The 22,511-nt window shown below is 42.4% G+C and overlaps 1 protein-coding gene across 2 annotated transcripts in view; it reads right to left on the minus strand.

Annotated features, from left to right (window-relative positions):
* Positions 1–2,997: 2,997 nt before the first annotated feature.
* Positions 2,998–22,511, minus strand: part of LOC120898321 (myb-like protein Q) — a 123,279-nt gene continuing 103,765 nt past the window's right edge. For both annotated transcript variants that reach the window (XM_040304006.1, XM_040304008.1), the window contains one exon: positions 2,998–17,099. In XM_040304006.1, coding sequence (XP_040159940.1) covers positions 15,138–17,099 — 1,962 coding nt within the window. In that variant the 3' untranslated portion in view covers positions 2,998–15,137. The remainder of the gene's footprint in view (positions 17,100–22,511) is intronic.

A 22,511-nucleotide genomic window follows, 5' to 3' on the forward strand; every position in this document is an offset into this window, starting at 1 on the left:
CGGGTCTCGCTACCGGCACGCTTCGTGGAGCAATTCAAGGGCGCATCAATTAATTAAAATAAACAGTTGAGCACAACATCGAAGTCACCGGCCCTTTTACTAAGTGTCTGTGTATGTATGTGTGTGTGTGTGTTGCTTTAATCCAACAAGCGTTCCTCTCCGATGTCCCACTGGAGTGCTGCCGGGGATGTTTCGGGTCGGGTGGATGATTAAGTAAAGTTAAGCTCATTATATCTAGGGTGAAGTTGAGCACATAACCCCACTTTCGGAGGGTGTTAAAAGTATGAGCAACAACAAAAAATAGTAGTTTTGCGAAAGGTTAGTGTTTGGTAGAGATTTGCTAATGAGTATGGAAAGCATACGCAGCTTTGAATCGGACCACAACATGGTCGATTAGGGAGAGCAGAGCAGCAGAAATGTTTGGCCACTTAATTGGTGTTGAATCATTTATGGACCCGTGTTGTGGGAGGATAATGATCCAATAGTTTGCCATGGACGGGCAACGTGTAATCTTACTTCTATAGTATTTATTATACCAAATATAGTGAAAGATAAAAATAAAGCAAAAATAAAAGTCACACGTACAATAAACCTCCGAATCCACACAATAAAATCACAATAAATACATTAATCAATAAAACATTCATTATAAAAATATGTTCATTCCATGTTTTATCAGAACATGACGTCGAATTACAAAAAAAAATCAAATCATCCCACCACTATTATGTACAATCTAATTATGTATCTTCCATTATTTTACCACGCCATCACGCCATCCTTTCATCGAACCACTCAGATAATGGTTTACAATCAAAACAACCCCCATGCGTTTGTAACAATAGGAGAAAAAGCCACACCACTTAATGTGTTCACACAAAAGGCATACTCGTTCGCACCACCAACGGTGGGGTAATTGGATGGAGCAAGGAAAAACCAAAAATCAATTCCGCTATCCAAATCGCTGTTCAGCTTTTGTTTCGACTCCTTCCACATCTCAGCCCACCGAAAAAATTATTTTCTTGCGTGCTCATACGTGCTTTCAGCTCCCGATTTTCCTCAAAGGATAACATGCAACGGGATGAGCTACCGATCAACACAATCAGTCAACTGATAATTAAAGCACCTCCTCACACACATATTTCGGCCCATTCAGATCGACTCTTATCATCGTTTCATCGTTTCCTTTCTAGTCGTTCTAGTTCTTGCTGTTGCGAGCGAGTGTATTATGACGAACAACTTCACGTGCTATTATTCTCAATCAATTAGTCCAATGATAAGGCGCGCCAGTTGCTGGCACACTTACGGGGAAGAAATCTCACCCACTGACGATGATGATAAATGACCTACTGCGGGATGGGTCCAAGTAGAACCAAGCAGAAGATGAGAAGTATTTAGTTTTGTTGATAAATAAGCTCCCTGTTTTCTTAGCCGATAGAAAAGAGGTGACTCTGGAAAAGATGGGAGAAAGTAACGCTTTCTTTCAATCAGCATTCAACCTATATCAAGAATCAACAATCAACATCAACAAGAATTTAGCGTAGTGTATCGCTTTAACTATGTATCTTTATTTTTGCTGATCCTTGTTTAAATAGAACTACATTCCAATCGTTTATTTTACCAAAATCCAAGGATATCCCGTTCGGAATATTTGATAAAATATTTTGAAATATTATTTCTGCAAAATCGGTTATTATGTGAAAAAAATTAATAACAATAAATTCGCAAAAACTTTATGTGTGGAATAAAAGATAACACGATGGAGCAGGTCGCAGTTTTCCCTTATACAGGAGTTTTTGTTTTGTTTTAATCCAAGTATATAAAATAATGTTTGAAGCATTCACTCGGATCATCCATACTTTACCTTCACTATTCGGAACAATCCTTAACATCAATATACGCAATATATCTTTGAAACTTAAACAAACGAGAAGATTATATTTGGTCAATGAGATAATTTTTATCCTTACCTGCTTCATTCTGGTTTGGATATCTCTGCGTAAGAGTATTGTATTTGAATACAATTCTACCCAGCAGAACAGTATACGCTACGATTAAAGATGTTTGGTTCAAACGGAATTCTCATTATGTCATCATGATTCTTAGGCAGTTGGAATTGTTAGCAAAGTAAAAAGCAATATACACCGTAAAGATACCGCGAACCACAGCTAACCGACACTAGAGGACAAACGAAAGGATGATCCGAACTTTGACGAGTAGACGGTGACCTTATGGACAGCGGAATTTCTTTTTGTTGAATGTTATTTTATGATGAATCTTTAAATGCCTAAACAAGTCGTTAAAAACAGTATGTTTTTGGGAGCCCAAACAAACCAATTTTAAATCCAATCCTTTGTAATCTCATACCCCACACCATTCAATTCTATGACTCCCCACCATCCGAGTGATTGTGATATATATCAACATTACATTTCACTCCAACACTGAAAGCAAAACACGAACGACGAGGTACAACTATTTTTTTGCAAATAAACTGCACTTTCACTTTTGTTTTATTATCATCATCATTAGTCGCTTAACAGAAACAAAGAAAACACCTTTCAAACTGTACACAAATTCAAAAGTAAAAATGACATATTGACTTTCAAATATACAAACTAATCAAACATTGCTGTTCAGAGCTGTCAGCTCTCACAGATCGCACCGGTACACACATTAATCTTTTGATTGATGCGTTTGATGCATTTGTTGCTGTGTTGTTGTGTACCTTCCAATTCTAACACGAAAGAGTGACTTTTGTGTTGTGTTTTTATTTTATTTTATGCTCATTGTTTTCTCATAGGTTTTAAACTTATTTATGCTCCTTTCTTTTGGACAATTGCTTTGTAACTGCTCTTAATGCTAACTCCTACCAAATATGTTGCTCCTTCTTAACCATCTTTTTGCCTTGTTACTTGTCGTAGTTAAATGTTTTGTTTGTTTTTATATTGTTTCCCAATTTTTCAATGAGTTTCCATCCGGAAAGAATAATTGCTGTTTCACTGTTTAAAACCTGGTTTATTTGTATTTACACTTAAACGTACATAACCTAAGATACAAAACAAACAGCTTTAGACGGTTAGCAACTTATACAATTCACATTTTGGTAAACTTTTCGTTCATTTTTGTGTATGTGTGTGTTTTTTTTCTTCCATTCTTCTTCCTCTACATTTGGATTAAACCATGTTTTTTTGTATTTTCTTCTGCCTGATCCTTGATGAACCCAGAGGATAACCATTAAAACAGGCTGTGTTTTACATCTCCCCTCTTTGTTGTTTGTTACACAATAATTGTCCTTGCTCGTACACACGTAATTAACTTGAATGTAGTCACAACTGTGACCGTTCATATTCACACTTCACCTTACCACTTCTAGCTCAATCTATTTTGTAGGTTTGTATGTTTTGTTTGCTGTTTATGCTACCGTTATGTTTGTGTGTTTCTACATTGTTTGCGTATTGTTTATCGGTTGTTGTGTGATGTCGTTTTTTTCTCTCGATGTTTTCTTCATCTTTTTTGCTTCAATTTTGTCTCTACCGATAATACTACTGTTACCACTCCTGCCTGCTCCTTGAATGTCGCATTTATCTCATCTATTTTTTACACAATATTCACAATTCTGCACTATTTCCTTGCTTACTCATTTAAAAAGTGTATGTGTTTTGATACTATATTTGTGTACTGTGGGCCCCCGGTTACAGTTTGTGTAGATGGTTATAGTTTTCTTTATTATTCTCCAACTCTCATTGCTTCATTTTATTGATTTCAGTATGGTAGTGGAAGGTTTAGGTTTATGTTTTTAAGTACCCTGGCAAACGACGCAGTATTGGCAATAAGTTCAAATGTTAAACGTTACCCACGCACAAAGCTCCATTGTCATTTATCCAATATTCCAAATCGAAGCAATCAAAAACAAAACAAATCGTGTTGTTTCGGTTGTGTTGTAAAGTAGCACCCTCCGCAAGCTGCTGCGGCCGATTCACAAGAGCAGTGGCAATATTATGGGGTTAAATATTCCTATGTGTTGCACTGAAACTCATTGCTTTAACTTTTGCCAATTCACTTTGCTAGAGTTACGTGAATTAATGCCGTCCGATTCCTTTACGTACTAGCACACCAATTTCTAGACGAACTGTCGACTAGTTTTTAAAAACCATTCCTTTTCTTTATGAAACCGTCATCGACAATACCTACTTTCTGTGCATTTCTGTGTTCGCTATCCGTCAAATCATTCTTTTCGCTGTCTGCTTTCATTTCGTTTGCCATCCACAATATGCATGTCTGCCAAAATCGTTCTTCCGCCGAACAATTGAATGCTCCTTCTAGTTTGTTTGCGAATACGTGTATTTTTGTTTTTGTTTTTGGTATTTTTCATAAGTTTTGCTGGATCAGTATCCCCACACGAACAATCGGATTGCCTAGAAAACCTTTCCACCCTATTAGGTCTACGCTCTGGCTCTGGTAAATTTGTTTGTGCATGTCCCGAGTGGACAATAGTGTTCGTTTTCTGCTTCGTTTCTGTTTGGTTTCTATGATCAGTTGCCGTTTCTGGTTTGCTTGTGTAAATTTATCGTTTTGTTTTTTTTTTCTTTTGGACCTAATTTTTAGCACCCGGTTCAAACAACTTCCTATTCCAAAACCCCGTCGTATTGCGATGCCGTTTGAACGGAAACAACGTTTCCATTGCCAACTGCCAATAATTTCTCCCATCAGCACTGCCCCTCGAACCACGACAAAAAAGAACAAACAACGCCCGAGCAAAAGGGATTAACAACAGTTCGGTTCCAATGCTCAGTATCTTTAGCTACAAAATGTACAAACATACGCACCCTCCCCATACCCCCAGCGCCTTGCATTTCCACGGGGAGGGGGCGAAACTTCCTGCTTCTACCATTGCAACTTGCCACTTGCAACTCTACATACGTCCCTATACGAGGCATCGCTCTGAGGTTGCTCGAGCCTGTGTTTTCGATGCAACCTGAATTTCTTCACTGTTAAGACACACCGTCTCGTTTGGCTCGGGCAAAACGATCTCTTGCACTGCCAGTTTGCGTTCCACATTCAAAAGCTCCATTAGAACAACTTCGAGCAAACTGACGGACAGACACACATTTTATATGAGTTGCTCAGTCACTTTGATGTTTGTATTTGTTTCAATTAGTTTAGCTGTAAATATTCACTCTCAGTTTTTTTGTTTTGTTTTGTGATTAAGTTTGCCGTTTGGTTTTTCCTCCCGTTGAATGATGGCTTCGTACTATGATTATTATCTTGTTCAAAATGAATTATTAACCATTTTTAAGCTGCTTGGCAAAGTTATCCAATGATATTTCCAGTGCTTCTAAGTGAATGCTCTTTACTTATCTCATTCGTCATGTCGATGCAGTCGAATAGTTCCCTCCAATGTCTTGCCGACCTTTACTGCAACATACTTGAAACGATCACCATCAAACTCTACTTGGCTGTTGCTTGAAGGTTAGTAATAATCATTATCGTTTTATTAGTAATATAATAATATCAATATTTATTATTATATTCTAGTGTACTTGCTCCTGGTTGGTTGTTTTAGTTTACTGCTTTAGTGTTATCTTTCTTTTACACAATCTTGCACTACGGTTTTAATTGTTTTGTTTGTTTTGTTTTCTGATTTGTTTGTGGTTTTGTAAATATATAAATAGACATTTAATGATTTGTTTTTGTTTCGTTTCGATTAATATAGTATGTGATGTTTATCTTGCTTCCTTTTCATTTAGTATGGTATTTTAAAAACTCCTCTTCCCAATAACTGTTTTCCATTCCACCACTCGATCTTTTCGATACAAGTTGTATGCGGAACGTGTTCTGAACTATCGAACTGTTCCTACGTCCCGGCAATGCACAGAAAGAACCAGGAGGATACATCGTGTGTGGTGAATTGATTAACTTCAGCTCACACATACACACATCCACAATGTTGAGTGTTTTGTGTCGTCTAATAATAATATATTCCATATCACTCAATTCAACATTTTGTATAGTGTATAACTTATGCGCATATGCTAGATTATTCTGTTAGTCTTAATATGAAAGAAACGGTTCACTACACATTGAAAGCGATGTTTACGATTATGTTATGCGTTATCAACCATAATAGTTTGCTTGCCCTTTGCCACTTCTGTTTCCTGTGCCTTCTGCTGCTAAGTATGTTGCTTGTAATTTCAAGTTCACTACATCTTCCAGTTCCATCGCATTCGATAACGATGACACTCTAACAAAATCTTCAAAAACAATGTAATTTCAATTATAAACGAAACGCTTGAAAACGCTGCCATCTGTTGGTTAAATTTTTTTTGCCTCTAGTTATTGCCCCCGTTTTGTTTGATTCAATTCAATGCTCTGATATTAGGTATACTGTGAGTGATATTAAAAAATCAAGAATGTCACACGCTTAAAAATGGTTTGATTATATTTCTAAAACTTCACAGACAAAGCACAAAGAGCTTTATGTTTGATTCAGTCATGAAATTATGTGATTTTGTTTTAGATTTAATTCATATTCTGGAACAGAACATTTTATAAACCAACCTCAGCACATGAATGTGTTATACAAAAGGGTTGGCCAAAACTATGATTTTAAATTAAAATCAAATGCATCGTTTTACGTGGTTTGTTCGGTTGGCAGTTTTGTGTTGTTATTTCGTGATTGGTTTTGTTGCTTTGTTCTTTTTTAATCTATCTGCTCAGATTGTAGATTGTTTTGCTTAAAATGTCCTTAATTAAATTTATCTCTTTGTTTTTGTTTCTGTTTGTTCTAAAATCTTGCTTTCGTTTTGTTAGACTGGTCTGGTTTTGATTACAGTTTTTTTGTTTTGTTGTTATTGAAAACGTTAAGCATCAAATTGTTTTTTAAACATTTTATATTTTTTAAAATAAACCAAACCTCATCCTCCTACGTTTCTGTACCCAAAAATTCGAAAGAAAGGGACGAAGACAGTAAATGTCTTTCAGTCGAACGGAGCCTTAAACAATGTACGAAAAAAGAAACGAAAGAAACTTATACTAAAATACAAACACGTATACAAACACACTCCTGACTTCAAACATGATCAATAAAACCTATAATAAACAAATAGACTATTTCACAGCCTGTTTAGATACCTGAATATTTTATTCATTTGTTTGCCGTCAAACCTCGCTCGGTTTGGCGTGTTGCTAATTCCCTATGCTACAAATGTTTGTCCCAATCGGCAAATGGGGTTTGCTTGTGCTCTAATAACGATCATATTCTTGTCCGTTGCATTCCTCGTTAAGCACACGTTTAACACACAAAACAACTTGACTGTTCTTTTTTCTAGATTCCTCCCTTTTAATTATTTTTACTTCAATTGTTCTCGCTCACATAAACTTCAAAGCTATGTCTTTGCTCTAGACGTCATTAATTGTTCATTGCTGTAGGTTAATGAATCGATCGAGGATTTAAAAAAAAAAACAATTTGAGATTGTCAGTTCAAGAGTTGACTGCGGTGCGATTACCTGTAGTAGTGAAATGAGATCATTTGAATTTAAGAAACTCAAGAACAAAAAAATACTTCACTGATTTAAAGCAAACCACCAAACGCAATAAGAGTATCCATTATTGCAACATTCTTCCAAATTAATATGATACCGGGTTGCTGAGAAAAAACTGATGTTTATCGCCAAAGCTAAAGATTATCAGTTGAACATAAGAAAATCATTTACTTCAGCGAGTGAGAAAAATAAATTGTTAGACACCCGGGGGAAAAAAGCACTGATAAAAATCCAATCCATCTCGTTGCTAGTTGCTGTTTTGGGAGTATTCAGTCTTGCAGTCATCGTTGCACATCAAACGCTGGATGATCTGGACCAGAATGGGAGATCGGGGATCGTCACGAATTAGAGGCGTACGCGTGTTCATTATGCGTACAGTCTCTGTACGCCTTTGCTTTGCTTCATGGTTCCTCTCCTTACTTTTCCCGTAATTGTAAGAAATAGCACATATACATCTGTAAACTTTAAGCCTTGTTTTGTTGTATTAACCTTCCCTACTATGCCACCTTGTGCAAAGGTTCGATAAACCTAGCGTTGCGTTACGTTATGTTATAGCCAAGAAAACACTACTAACACCGACACTAACACGATTGATTTTTTGCTGCTCTGTCACTACTTGATTTTTGTTTTTACTTGTTATATGTCCAGTATCCTTTAAGAGAATAGTTGTATGAAAAACAAAGAAAAAGGAAAAAAACGCCCCTCCACTTTGTTGAGAATGTGTTGTGTGATTGATTTAAAATTTAGCTCCATTCGACGCTTTGCTGCAGGATGCTCCCTGAGACAAAGTCACAAAAACCGAAATCGTTCAATTGCATCTTGTGAATGAAATCTCGGCTTGGGTTGAATTTTGCTTCGAACATTCGGCAAACCAGATTGCTTTACATTATTTTGATGGAACTATTGTTCCGAATGTGCTTCGGACACTTCACAACCGATAAAAAAACAACTCCATGATTGAGAATCACATCCTTTCTTTTTGACATTCTTTCCGTTGCGTGATGTGATTTGTTCACGGATAAAGTGTAGAATTTTTCTCTTAATTTTCCCTCTGATGATTGTGTAATTATGTTTGCATTTGTGTGTACTGAAATGTATGTGCAGAATGGAGCGAACACCGTCTCATCCCGATCGACTCCTACCAACGGCGCTATGGTTTTGAAAAGTGTTTTGTTATTCTTCTAGTTTTAGTTTGCCCGGATCCGAATGATACATTCGTGCCCTGTTGGGTTGGTTGTATGCGATTAGTTTATTTTAACACCCAGGAATGAAGAACTGTTTTGCTACCGCGCCCGTGCCATTTCGGCCGCACCAGGATTATTCCGAGAGAGGTTTCTGTTTGGGATCACGTTGCGTTGCGTTTAGTTTAAGTGTTACACTACGTTTCACATACATCCTGCAAAAAAGGACCATTTGGTTTCGGTTTATCACTTGCGCTTTTGTTTGTTAGTGAACTGTGGTTTTAATAGTAGTTGTTGTAGTAGTAGTGGTTGTTGTTGTTTGCTTGAGCTGCTTCACTGCTATTTCGTAGTTGAATTGCTATGTACTGGCAAAGTGACCGTAGGACGACCAACTACCCTTGTGACGTTTTTTTTCTCCACTCCTTTCGTTCGCACATTCTCAACACTGCCGTGTGTATCGACACGGTCACTTTGCGCTCCGTTTGTGTAATAGGGGCTTGCTGAGGTTAAAAATGGGAACCTAAACTATTAGCATTCGTTTGTTCCGTTCCCCTACTTCGTGTTGCGGTAGTTGCTGTCAATTTTATTACCATAAAGTTTTGCTATTTTTGCAATAATTTTTCCTGAGTTTTGTAATTTGTTTCATTTGCTTTTTTTCTCACCCACATGTACGCTTCCTGTTTACTACTATAAGTAAAACCGTTTTGTTTTGCGTTTGCGTTTGATTTGAACCTTGCTGTAGATGCTCTTGTGTGTTTTTGTTTTGTTTTATTTCGTTTATAGTTTTGTTTCGTCTTTTACTTGTTTTAGAAGTGTGTGCCCATTGTTTTTACCGGGTATGGAAAACGCCCGCCAATCGTTCAAACGACTGGGACCGTTTCGAACCGATCCAGCGAAAGAATCCAGCAAGGCTATGAAAAAGATTCTATACCCTTTAACATTGTTCGTTGTTTGAAATGCCATGGATGTTTTTTTTTTGTGTGTGAACGAAATGGCGATGAGAGTGAAAACCTGTGCCCAGTTGTTTCTGCTTTGTAAAATGTTTGCTGCTTTTTTCTATGTTTAACTGTTGCTTCGGGAAATATTGCTTGATCAGGCGTCTTCAACAGGGGCCTAAAACGGCTCTTGAAAGCCTTTGAATCGAAGACTGTTTTATTTAAATGAAATAAATAATCTGTAATTTTAGAAATTTTCTTTGCAGATTTCAACAAGAAACTAAAATTTTCAATACTGAAAGCCGAAAGCCTTAGAAATTTGATATTTTCAGATTGCATTTTTCATCAGAGAAAGAATTGAACGTTCATTCGTTAGAATTGTGAGTAAACACACAAGTTTGAAGACCCCTGACTTTGAGGATTGCAATTGATTACAGTCCTTTTTTAGCTGTCGCTTTTACTAGCTGAAGTTATGAACGTTTTCTCAATACATGTAGATATTATTGTTCGCCGATTCGTCTGTTTCTTTTCTTCAGACATATGTATGTTGTGAATCCTGTTTATGATAACACTACAAATGGAGTGATAGAAACTCTTATTTCGCTGTCATAAATTGAATGCAAAGTTATTCCGAAATAGTAGTAACAAACTAAATTTTTAGAAAAAAAGTATAAAAAATTGAACTATAAATAAACATTGAAAAAGTTATTTTTACCACTTAGTTTTTTTGTAAATGCTGCTCATAGTGCAGTAAATATTTATAAAACTTGCCATTACCTCCGCTTCTCTAAAATAACCACGAAAACAGTCGATCTCGGGTGCTGAACAGAAAAAAAAACAGTCCTGAAACATACCAAACAAACGAGAAAAGAGAGAACAAAAACAACCGGACAACGACTCTGAAAACTCAAACCTTAAATCGAGCGAACTTCAAAAAACCAATATTACTTTTTCTTCCAATTCAATCGGCGGAAAAATTGTGACGAACAAGAAACAAACAAAACAAAAACACAGATAAATAAAATAAAATAAAAAACAATGCTTTAGGTATTTGATTGATGCTTCATTCTTCATTGCAAACATGGCTGCATTGATTATCATAGAGTTATAATAGTACCAGCGTAATAGTAACTATAATTAGTAGTAATACCTTATCTAACAACGAAAAGAAACATTTGATTTGTAACGCTTATATGTCTGTGATTTTTTGTTTGTGTATGTGTGTGTGTGTTCATGTGTACGTGCCTGAATTTCGCTCACACTTTCGCTCGATCGTCTGCAAAGTGTCCCCGCGGACGAAATGGCGCCTTCAGAAGGGTAACATTAGTAAAACTAGTTGTAATTGTTCCAGCCAGCGAATTCACCGACCACCAATCAAACGAGAAACGAACAATAAGGGGAGCGCTTGCCTGTTCCATGTACTAGCTCTCCTCTTGCATAGGGCTACAGTGTGTGGGCATGTGAATAGTCTTACCTTAACCGGCTGATTAATAACCAATAGGACTTTTGCAAGTGGTGTTTTTGGCACACTTGCTACACGAAATGTAGTTTCTCCTACTTGTTTGTTCTTCTATTCTATTGTATTGGTTATTCCTCTCCTCTGGGTGGGCTTATCTCCTAGGTTTTGCGTCTTTGTGTCGCCAAATTTTGGTTACTTTGCGCACTTACACACTAATCGTTTACCGCACTACGCGCTTACGCGCAAACTTTACACAAACATTATAGCTAAACCATTTCAACCGTCCGTCGCTCAACCACCCGCTCGTTCGCACTACTTGCCCGCACATTGCACAACGCAAGTGCACTGCTGGCCTATGCCTGTGTGCCTTAATCCATTACTTTTAATCACATATTCAGCTTATTTTCTTTATTTTCATATCTACAAGTTTACCACGGTCTCTCTCGTTCGCACTCGTCCGCTCAACGTTCGTGTTAATAATAGTTCAAATGACTGTTTTCGTGTTTGTGTGTGTGTGTTTGTGGAAGGTTGTGTTGTTTATCTGTCTTCAACGTATCTAATTTATCCTCAAATGAAGTCACTATTGTGACTGTGTTGAAGACGACTTTAAAACGTAGAAAGTGTGTGTGTTTGTGATGGAGAGTAAGTTGTAATGCATTCAAAGTATGCACCGTCTTATAGAGAGTAAGATAGCAGTCCTAACGTAGAATATTGATGGTAAAGAATATGGTTAGCATTAACGTTCCAAAGTAATCCTTACTTATTAAACTCTACCTGAATGTATTCAACCCTGACAGAAGGATCTCACATTTTTGAAAGAAATAATGACCCATTTAGAACACAGCACGAACAAAAAGTTGCGACCAAGAATATATAACTCTAAACCAACATTATTCAATGTACAGTGCTTTAACATAATGTATAACATCAACAGCTAGTTCTTAGAAATGAGGAAAAATCTTATACTTCTACCTCCTGCTCTGTACATAAAAGCTGGCTAACGAAAATGGTTCAAGGATGCACGGGTGGCTTCGTTACGTGGCTAACGTGTACTACAGTGTGAATGCTTTAGATGCTCTGTATTCGCTGAATGTTCCTGCGATACAAAATACTCAACTTCTGATAAATCGTTTTCTTGACTATTTTCACAACAGCAAGTCAATAATTGGACCATTCAAAGGCCGGTCAAGCATGACTTTAAACATTCGACAGTGGGCTTCCTTAGTCGATCATACTGAACATCCGTCGTGGTGTGTGGAAGTCTCCCGGTCCTTCCTGGCGCACATCAACAAAATGAAGTTTGCATCTTGCCTGTCGACATCAAGAGCCATAATCAAACTTACGCTTATCCCGAAGGCGAGAAAAACACACACCAGCTGACCGGTTCGATTTCCACCCCGATGTCGACGAAATTGCTCGTAATGCTCAATCATCCCTGTTTGCAGGTCGTTTCCCCCCAAATGATCGTGATTGGTGAAGTGTAAAGCGCTTCGACAGCGCCCTTGGGTGGAAAAGGAAGTATCACGATTGGAAGTAGAACGAAAAACCGTTCCATGGGACGCAAGCAGCCAACATAAGCGACCAGCGAAGAAAGAAAGAAAAAATGGGCTCCCAGGAAAAAGCTGCAAAACACATTGCCGATGAGATGAGCGATTGGGAAGGATCGGAAGGCAAGTGGGAACACAATTTCCTTCCAAGCAGTCGCGCTGCCATCTGGAAATTGGCTCTGGGTTTGTGTACGCGCACACACACACACACACATACAAACCGAATAAAAACCAATGTAGAGTAACATTTTCTTTTTTGTGTGCCAAACCCAAAATGAAAGGCAAAAAACCCATATAACCAGGACCCACTGGCTCTCAGGGCACAGAGGAATAATAAACCCAATGCCCGCCGATCCTTCGGGCAGTTTTTCAATATCTCCGTTCGTCCGAAAGTGCCTCGGGGGGGTTCCGTGCATATCCTGATTTGGTGCGTTTTGGTGGCTGAATTTCGATTATTCCGTGAAAGGGCTATATGGCGAACCGGGAGAAACTGGGTCGAAGAGCACGGGACTGGCGAACTAACAAACGGCTGGGGTAAAACCGATTCAAGCGATTCGCAGTGGAATCTGAAATTTTTATCCAACCTCCTTCTTCGCCTTCCGCAAACCGCTTCTTTCACCGTAAGCTGGAAAGAAATTGTTGAAATTGGACGAAAATAGGATAATGTACCCGTATTGCTGCTTAGCCCAGCCAGCCAGCCAGCCACTATCGGGCCAGGAAGGATAGCAGGCAGGCATGCCGCGTGTTTTTTTTCCATTAGCCGATGCTTCACGGTACGCTGCTTGTTTGCAGGAGCGTGAAAGAAATTTAATAAAACACCTCTTTTACACCAGCCTCGTGGCTGCGCCTTCCGGTACTGGAAGCTGGGTATTACATTAATCAAATTGTTCCACCTTTATCAGGGAATGCTGTGCAGTTCCCTGACTGTAGGTTCCCCCCAGAAGGAGCGAGTAAGTACTGTGGGGAAGTTGTTTGCTCCATCACAATAGTCATTTTTGCTAAATTCCATACCGGACCGGCAGGATGCATCTTCGCTACACGCTGCTCAACCGTAAACCAGTTTATATTTTTCAATTGCTGTGGAATGGAATTTTCCAAACCCGTGGCGTGAGGTCCAAACCGGCAATAAAACATACACACAGCGATCCTAACGATGAGCTATTTACAAATAAATCTCACTCTATTAGAACACCTTGGACAGCGATTCCAATCATTTGGATTCCATTCGGAAACTCGGAGGATAAGACAGCCAAATTGTCCGCCCGCTCCCGTCCAATATTCCAGTACAATTTCAGTAGTACAATTTTAATCACAACGCCACTTTTTTCTTCAGTTCGGCTACCAGCAAGTACGTGAGCTATTTTTAATTACAAAACTGTACGCGACGCTGCGAACCCCAAAATTCCATCCCTTTTCCAAACCCGTACCGATCCACATTGATGCCCCACTTCGCCATCGGCTGCGTGGAATTTGTTCCGCTCAAAATCGGCACTCCATATCGAATAATTTGATCGCAAACAGGAACACAAGCGCAAGATTGCTGCCCAGAGTTACCATTTGAAAAGCACGCCCGCACCTCATCCACAAACTCACCACTTATTTTAGCATCCTTCTTTTTTCTTCAACCAGCTATGCATCGTACTCTCTTAATGCCAAACGTTCTCCGATCACTTTTCTTTCTGTGAGTGTCTCTGTGTTTGTATGTGGTTTTCTTTTCCTATTTTTCTGTAAGCTCTGAGTCGCTCGGTTTGTGTGTTTTGTTTACGGTTTCGTTTTATTTCCATTTTGCATCTTTTGTATCTTTTGCGATTTTCATCCATCGGATACTTTCTTTCTTTCTCTATTCAATTTTCTGAACTCTTTGCTTGTTTTCTTACTTAGTGTTGTTTTGCTTTATGGTTTTGTTATATTGCATACTTGACAAACACGCGCACTAACGCGCATTTTCTGGCTATATTTTAAGTTTTCCTTAGGGTTCTAGATCATTCTGTTACTGTACGCTTACACACACAAACTCACACACACTCACGCACTCTTTCTCACTTGCTCTCTCGCACTCACGCACTTTCTTTACAATCATGCACCTCATCTGATAAAGCACTTATTTTTTCCCTTCTTACGCTTCCTTTTTTCTTTGTCTGCTCTTTTACCTTACTCTCTCTCTCTCTGTCTCTTTTTCCTCTTCTCTCTTTTTCTCTCTTTCTCATTTTGTTTGTTGTGATAAACGATAACAAAGTGCTTACTTTGCATCTGTTTTTACTTTTCCCCTTCTTTGTGGATAATAAATTCCAAGACTACGAAGGCTCAAATCCCTTTCTCTACTATGCACCCGTGTGTTGGTTTATATATTTATGTGTATGTTTGTTGGCGTGTGGGGGAAAAGTTTTGATTTGTATAGATGTGTGTATGAGTAGTGAGGAAAGGTTCTTTGTTTTTTGGGGGGATATTTCGCTCACCAGTTCACCTGCTTTTACACGTTGAAGCTGAGGTTTTGCTCGGACAGGAAAATACTGTTGCCCTCGGCGATGAACTCTAGATGGGAGCCGCTGGACGAGGAGGCCGTTTCCATGCCCTCGAACGTGTAGTCCATCTGGGCGGCGCACACGTCCAGAATACCGTCCAGCAGGTTCTGATCGTCCGACTGGCTCATGCTGTCGATGATGTGGCTGTCGAGTGCCACGAGCGTACCGAACCCGTCGACCGACGGCGACGGTTGACAGTTGGGCACAATGGACGTCTCGGCTATCAGCGACAAGCTGCCCATATTCTCCACCGCTAGCTGCTGGCACGTGTACTGGCGCAGATGCTGCTGGAACTGCTGGTGCTGTTGCTGCTGCTGCTGCTGTTGCTGGTGCTGCTGCTGCTGGTGAAGGCTGTTGGCAATCAGGGGCTGGTTTGCCTCGGAGTACTGGAACGGTTGCAGCAACTGCTGCTGCAATGGCTGGTGGCACTGCTGTCCGTTGGTGATTTCGTTAAAGCTCGCTAGTGCGCCCCGCTGCTGCTGTTGCTGGTTGAGGTGGTGTGACTGTTGTGATTGCTGCTGCTGTTGTGGCTGCTGCTGCTGCTGCTGCTGCTGCTGCTGCTGCTGTTGCTGCTGTGGGTGCTGCTGCTGCTGTTGGTGCTGCTGGTGCTGCGGCTCAGCCAGCGTGAAATGCCCGTTGAAGGGCTCAATGTCGCTGAAACACACACCGGGCTCCAGATCCAGCATGCTGCCAAAGTGGTCACTCTGACACTCATCGTCATCGTAGTACTTCTCCGTCTTTATGCAGTCACCGTCGCTGTCGGCGTAGACGGACTTGGCGGACGGCGTCGTTTGCTGCTGGAGGTGATTGTTGTTGATCTGAAGACTGTTGTTGTTGTTGTTGTGTTGCTGCTGATTGTGTTGCTGGTGTTGATTGTGGTGCTGTTGCGGAAGGGGACTGTTGCAGGACGGCACGTGCGCACCGTGATGCACCGTGACCGTGGTCGCCGGACTGCTGGAGGTGGTATTGGTGGCGGAGGCGGTCGAACAGGTGGTGTGGTTGGTGTGGCCCAGCGGGCTCCCCACACTGTCTCCCCCGGTGAGATCGGGCGTAGCGCCGTGCGCGTACCGGAAGCCCTTGGCCTCGTGCTCAAAGTGGCTGCTTTCGTCCACCGCGAACACGCTGTGGTCGGGCGTGCGGATGAACAGGGGCGTGCCTTCCGTGAACGAGCCAAACGTGGGCTCGGGCGAGATCAGCGACCGCTCGTCGTACAGCGTGGCACTCTCCGGTGAGTTCGGCAGCAGCTTGGTCGCGGCCAGCGAGTAACAGTCGGGCTGCGCCGCTAGGGGCGGCATGGTGGCGGCCGTCGCGACCGCCGCCATCGTCGGCTGGCCCAGCTCGTCGAGGATGAGCTGCTTCTTGCCCTTGAGCGAGCCACCGCTAGCGCCCCCCTTGGACACCTTCCCGCTCGCGGTCCGGCTACGCTTGCCGGCCGGCGCAGACGGTGACTTGGCGGACGACGACGAGGACGACGAGGAGGAACTACTGGACGAACCGCAGCTGTCCCGGGACGACACCGAGTCGGGCGAACCGGTCGAGGAGGACGTGGACAGGGCGGGCGAACCAGCACCAGTGGAGGAGGAGGAGGAGGACGAAGACGACGAACCGTTCTTGGGGGAGCTTGCCGGACCTGCGCCACCACTACCACTACCCTTGATCTGCTTCTTCTTTGGACGGTACTTGTAGTTGGGGTACTCCTGCGTGTGCAGCTTGCGCAAGCGCTCCGCCTCCTCGATGAACGGTTGGCGCTCCTCCGGGCTCAGCTGCTTCCAGCGCTGGCCCAGGTTCTTGGAGATGACCGCGTTGTGCATGTCCGGCGTCACCTCGCAAATCTTGCGCCGCTCGATCTGGCTCCACACCATGAACGGATTCATCGGCCGCTTGATGTGTCCGGGGCTGTGTTTTTTCGTCTGCGGTAGAGGGAAGAAACCAATGGGAAAAGATGGGGAGCTTAGTGGAAGTGAAGCTTCAAAGAGATTGTGCTACAAAAAAAAACGGTCCAGCGCAGCGTAACCAAACGTTTGGAGCTGCAGATATTGCTCCAGGCTCCGTGGGACACTTTCGGTGAAGTGCTACGGTCCCGCAGTGGTGGGTTTTTGGAAAATGGGTCCATTAAAAACGGAAGCACAACCACGCCACCACACGCGGGTGCAGGTTAAAAGCCGTTCCATTACGGTGCCAGTGTGGTGGTGAAAGGAAGAATACAAAAAAAAAACCACGAGCGCTTTCCAACTCCGTCACCGAAAACTCGTGAACGTTTCGGCGAAATAAAACCGTTTGATGTCGTAGCATCCGTTTCGGTAGGGATTACGAGCCCACCGTCCGTGTGTATGTGTGTATTGCACTTTTGAAAGAGGGCGTACTTTTGACTATGACGATGAAAAATAAATCCCTTTTTCTCCCAGACGCGAGGACTCATTTTTAATTCAACCGTAAGCTTGTTTGGGCCGGCATGTAAATGTTTTGATAGGGAGGCGAAGCGATTGCACAGCGTGGCAGGGATTCATGGGGGCAGTAACTTCTCTGTTCCATCTCCAGGCCGTACGCTAATGAAATTACAACAATCCCATCACTTTCGCCATTCCGCCGACGTCGTGGTCGTCTGATTGACATTTATCGTCGGAAAATCCTGCCATCAAACACACACACACGAAAGGCACCACATTTGCTGGCATTTTGAGTTCCCAGCCCCCAACCCATGTACAGGGCACTACAATAACGGCTGAACGACTTTCATCGCAAGGTCGGTAGTCGGTGGTTCGCTCCGTCATGCGTGTAAGTTTATTATGTTCAACATGAATGTTCTGGCCCCTGGCCCGGGGCGCCCCCGACACAAGAGACAGTATCGGTTGATGGCAAAACAACCACCGGAAACAGACACATGCACAAACACACACACACACACACACACACACACACACACACAAACATAGGAAAAACCCAATCGGTACACAACGTGGCCAGTGACAAGCGTGGCAGTTATAAATTATACTTTATAATAGAGTTTTTTTCTGCTTTGAGTCGTGCACATTTCTGTTCCATCGCTCTGGTCTAGTTAAATCCCCTCAGTGCGCCAGTCTCCGAGCCAGTCCTGATAACTAGATTCCATGCAACATGGCGGAGCGTAGAAAAAAAACCCCTTTTCAACTCGGTACTGTACTTTTTGTTCCTATTTTCCAGCCAGCGCTAATATACACTTGCTTTAGATCCTTCGTTCACAACCGTGATGGTGGAGATGCTTGTCGGAGCAAGGGTTTCCTTTTTTTCGGGAAAAAAGTTTTTTTTCTGTAGCACATTTTTAATATGTATGTTTTTCGCTTGTTTCGGACAGGGAAAGCATCATGCAAAACATATTTACGTACTCCTTAACCATGTTGCGAGCGGCCGACCGCCCAATAGCCAACGGCTTGACAGCAACATATGGTTAAATTAATCTACGTCCGCTGCGATGCTCCGGTCTAGGAAATGGTGCGATAAAAATCCACAGTTGAGTCGAGGTGGTCCGACAAAAAATAATATTAAACTGTCACCCGCCTATTTGTTTTGTTTGTTAACTAGAACATAAAAAAAAAACAAGATACGGCCGCTCTTTGCCAGCTGGAAGCACAGAGACGTGACACACCCGGTGCCGGTGTACCGAAAGGTTATGCGCAGAAATTATTATCGCCTTCTACTTCCGCAATCACAAACAGTTTCACCCAGAGCGGGGTGGTGAGCGTGGATTCTATTCGCCGCACATATTAGTGACAACGATCAACATCATCATCATCAGCATTAAGCGTATCGCCCCGAGATGGCGGCCCGTGTATTCCTTCACCCGTGTAGCACCCCATACGTGTGTGCGCGCTGGCATGCACACAATCACACACACACACACATGCTGTCACATTTGCAGTACCTCCGCAGCTGCACTTATAAAAATGCATAAATCGTAAGCAGTGTGTTGGCCGCGAAATCGACCGCGAATGCGTAAGCGGTCGCGGATGAGGAAGTGTGTGCTTTTGCGCAATGAGCGCTGATCTGTATGCCCGCCCCGGCACGCCGATGAGCGTCGACAGCCCGGGGTACGTGCGCGTCCTTCGGATGCCCGTACAAGTCGCGACTTGTTTTATTATTTTTTTTTTTGCTATCCCGGCGTGAACATTCGCCACCTTCTCACGGTACCGGCCGCCGCCGCTGTGGTCAGTACCAGTTTTTTTTAGTTATTGGCTGTCCCGTTCGCCTGTCCCGACGGATTGCGGGGAGGGTGAGGTCAAGTTTGCCTTTTCCAGCAGCAGTTCTAGCGACCTAAGCCTTGTAAAGATCCCGAAACACCGAGAGCGAGGAGCACAGTGGAGCAGCTTCCGAGCGTTTGCAAGTTTACTGCCGAAAAATATAGGAAAACTGCAGAACAAACCTCGAAATGCGAAAGCGTACCGAACAGCGTGTTATATTCATTCCCAACTCCCAAGCCCTTTTCCCCACTCCGATCCGTGGATAGAGGATACTCTCCGTAACCTTAACGCCCGCACCAGAACCGTTCCGTTCGGCGCAGCGCCAAATGCAAACTGGAACTGGAAAATAAACAACAAGCGACCAGGTCCAGGGCGCTGCCTGATGGTGCCTGATGGTTTATTTAAATTTTTGCATTTTCTCCCTCCGTTCCATGCCTTCCTCCCCTCACCACTCACTTAGGGGTCGGGGTTTGTGCGGCTTGGTTCCGGCGGCGAACTGCTTTCCGAACTGCGCGCTATCTGCCATCACTAATCTTTTACGATGATGAATGAATAATGAGTGGATTTTTGTTCTTCTACCCATTCTTCTGATTGTGTGTGTGTGTGTGTGCTTGTGTCAGGTTTTGGGTGGGTGGAGCTGCAGCAGCTGCATTTGCATGAAATGCTCTTTTCTGTTGGCACATTTTTATTCCGCTTGCTGCCTTCGCTCCTTTAAGGGTGGCCACCGTTAGACGCTGAAGGATCCTAAGGGAGGCAGCAAATACAGCAAAAAAAAGGAAAGAAACTCACACATAGAAGATGAGCATTTCTTTTAAATTAAAGTACATTTAACATGATCTAGATAGGGCAACATCTTTTGAAGAATTGTCTCCAAAAAAGGAAGAAAAAAAATCACACAGAACCCTCCCAACGATAACTTAATTTTTGTCCTTTTAATTAAAAAGCTTTCTTTTGTGCTAAATCAATTGGGAGAAAATCAATAGTTACACAACGGAGAAAGTTTTTAAATCCATCTTGCCTCATAACTGCGATGCATTATTCAGAGTGTTCAGGAAATAAAAAAAAAAGGTTTTGCACCGTTTCCGTTCCCTCCAAACACGGAAAAGTGTCATTTTGTGAGCATTCGCAAAGGGCTAAAGTTTGATAAATTCATTATCAGCCCCGTAATGTAGGATGATCGGTTTTTTTGTTCGCCTTCTTACATTTAACGGATCTTTTTAAGGTCCAAATGTAGCACTCACCGTCCTGTTGCTGGGCAACAATTTATTCGTAAAACAGATTCAACCTTCCTCTTCCGATGCTTCAGGGGGAAGTTTCTCTTCTCACTCACACTCTCACTGCGACTTAAGTGCTACTTCAACCAATTGAAAACTTAGTAGCTTCGGTAAGGGCAGCAGAACAAACAAAACCCGAAGCAAAGAAAGAATGAGCAAACTGACCACTAATCAATTAAAAATTTTGTTCATCTGTCCGTAGGACTGGCGCGCATGGGGACCGGCTACCGCCTTATCAGGCCCGAGACGCGAGAATAAAAAACGGATCGAGAAGTTCCGGAAACAGGAGTGACAGGGATACGTGGCGACCGGGACACGAGATAGGATGTGGGGGAGAAGTTTTCTGACACTTGTTTCAAATTTCCTTTTCGAAGGATTTTTTTATCATTCTGTTTCATCTCTGGACCCGCTTCGGGGCGGACCTGTGTGTACTAATGGTTTAATTTCTTTCTACTTTTTCGACTCTAACTTCCCTTCGCCTTCGAGAGTGCAACGCAACAAAGCCGATACAACGCACACACACACACACAGAGAAAAAGTGCGCAAACTGACAGCCGCGACGGTCCATCGAGTCCTGCTGTTTCGAAGTAATTGAAAACTTTGTCCCCAACCTTGTTTGCTTTGTTAATTGACTGGTTTCGGTGCGATGCGCGTTCGCTGCTTCCCAGTGCTCCCTCTCCCTCTGTGTGGCTTTCGTATCAAGTGTAATAAAATTATTTTTTCTCAACCTTACCCGGACCAGCCCAGGCGAACCCCTGATAAGGGTTTTTGGCGTTCGAAAAATGCTCGTTTAATTGATTGTCCCAGCCAAACACGCGGCAGGACAAGGGTCCAGCCGGCAGTCGGGTTGTGGGTCGTAAAACCAGTTCGTCACCCACCAACAACGCCTAAACAGGAAAGAACGTGGAAACGAAGGAAGGAAAAACTCAAAGACCGTTTCTTCTTCTTCTTCTTCTTCTTCTTCTTCTTCTTCTTCTTCTTCTTCTTCTTCTTCTTCTTCTTCTTCTTCTTCTTCTTCCTTTTTTTGCTGTCCCCCGAAGCGGACAAGTTTTAGGGGCCCACATTACAAAGTAAAATTTCCGAAACGATTTTCCTCGTTATGGTTTTTTATTGCGTGCTGGAATTGTAACCGCGGAAAAGGCTTCGCGAGTGACACACACACACACACACACACACGGGACCATAAAATGCCCAACAAGTGCGTTAATGTCGTTTTTGCCGTATCGTATCGTTCGTATTTTGGTATGAATATAAACAAGCCGTAATACATCTTTATATGCATGGCTCGGAGGACCCATCGTGCGGGGCGACAATCGATGGCAAGACGACCACATCGCTGTTTGAATTGAAGCATCACTCGGGCGACCTGGCCGAGCGCTGTGTATGCTGGGAGGTGGATTTTACTGGTGTCGGTGGGCAATAAATAATACAGATTATGCACTGATTATGATTTCCACATGGCCAAATATTGATGTTCGAAGCGAAGGGGCCAAAATCCGCCGGGCTCCCCGAGAAGCGAGAAGCCTGAGCGCCGGCTCTTGTCGTCTCGTTAAAAAAGAAGCACAGCAAGCTAAGACTACCATCAGTTGTGTTTCTACCGCTGTACCGGAGGGTCCCATGTGTGTAACCACGAATCGGTTGCAAGGGAATAGAGTGGTGAGCATTAAGTCGGTATGGTTAACGATATGTGGCAGTGGCTAATAAAACGGACTACTAAAACAAACCAATTTGTAGCTATGGATTACTGAGCTGGAGGAAAGAGTTGTCTTATCATTTTCGTATTAAAGCTTGTGTCACCGCTTTGGAAACGTATTTACTTATCAAACCTACTGCC

This window comes from Anopheles arabiensis, chromosome 2 (assembly GCF_016920715.1).
Source record: "Anopheles arabiensis isolate DONGOLA chromosome 2, AaraD3, whole genome shotgun sequence".
Taxonomy (NCBI): Eukaryota; Metazoa; Arthropoda; class Insecta; order Diptera; family Culicidae; genus Anopheles; species Anopheles arabiensis.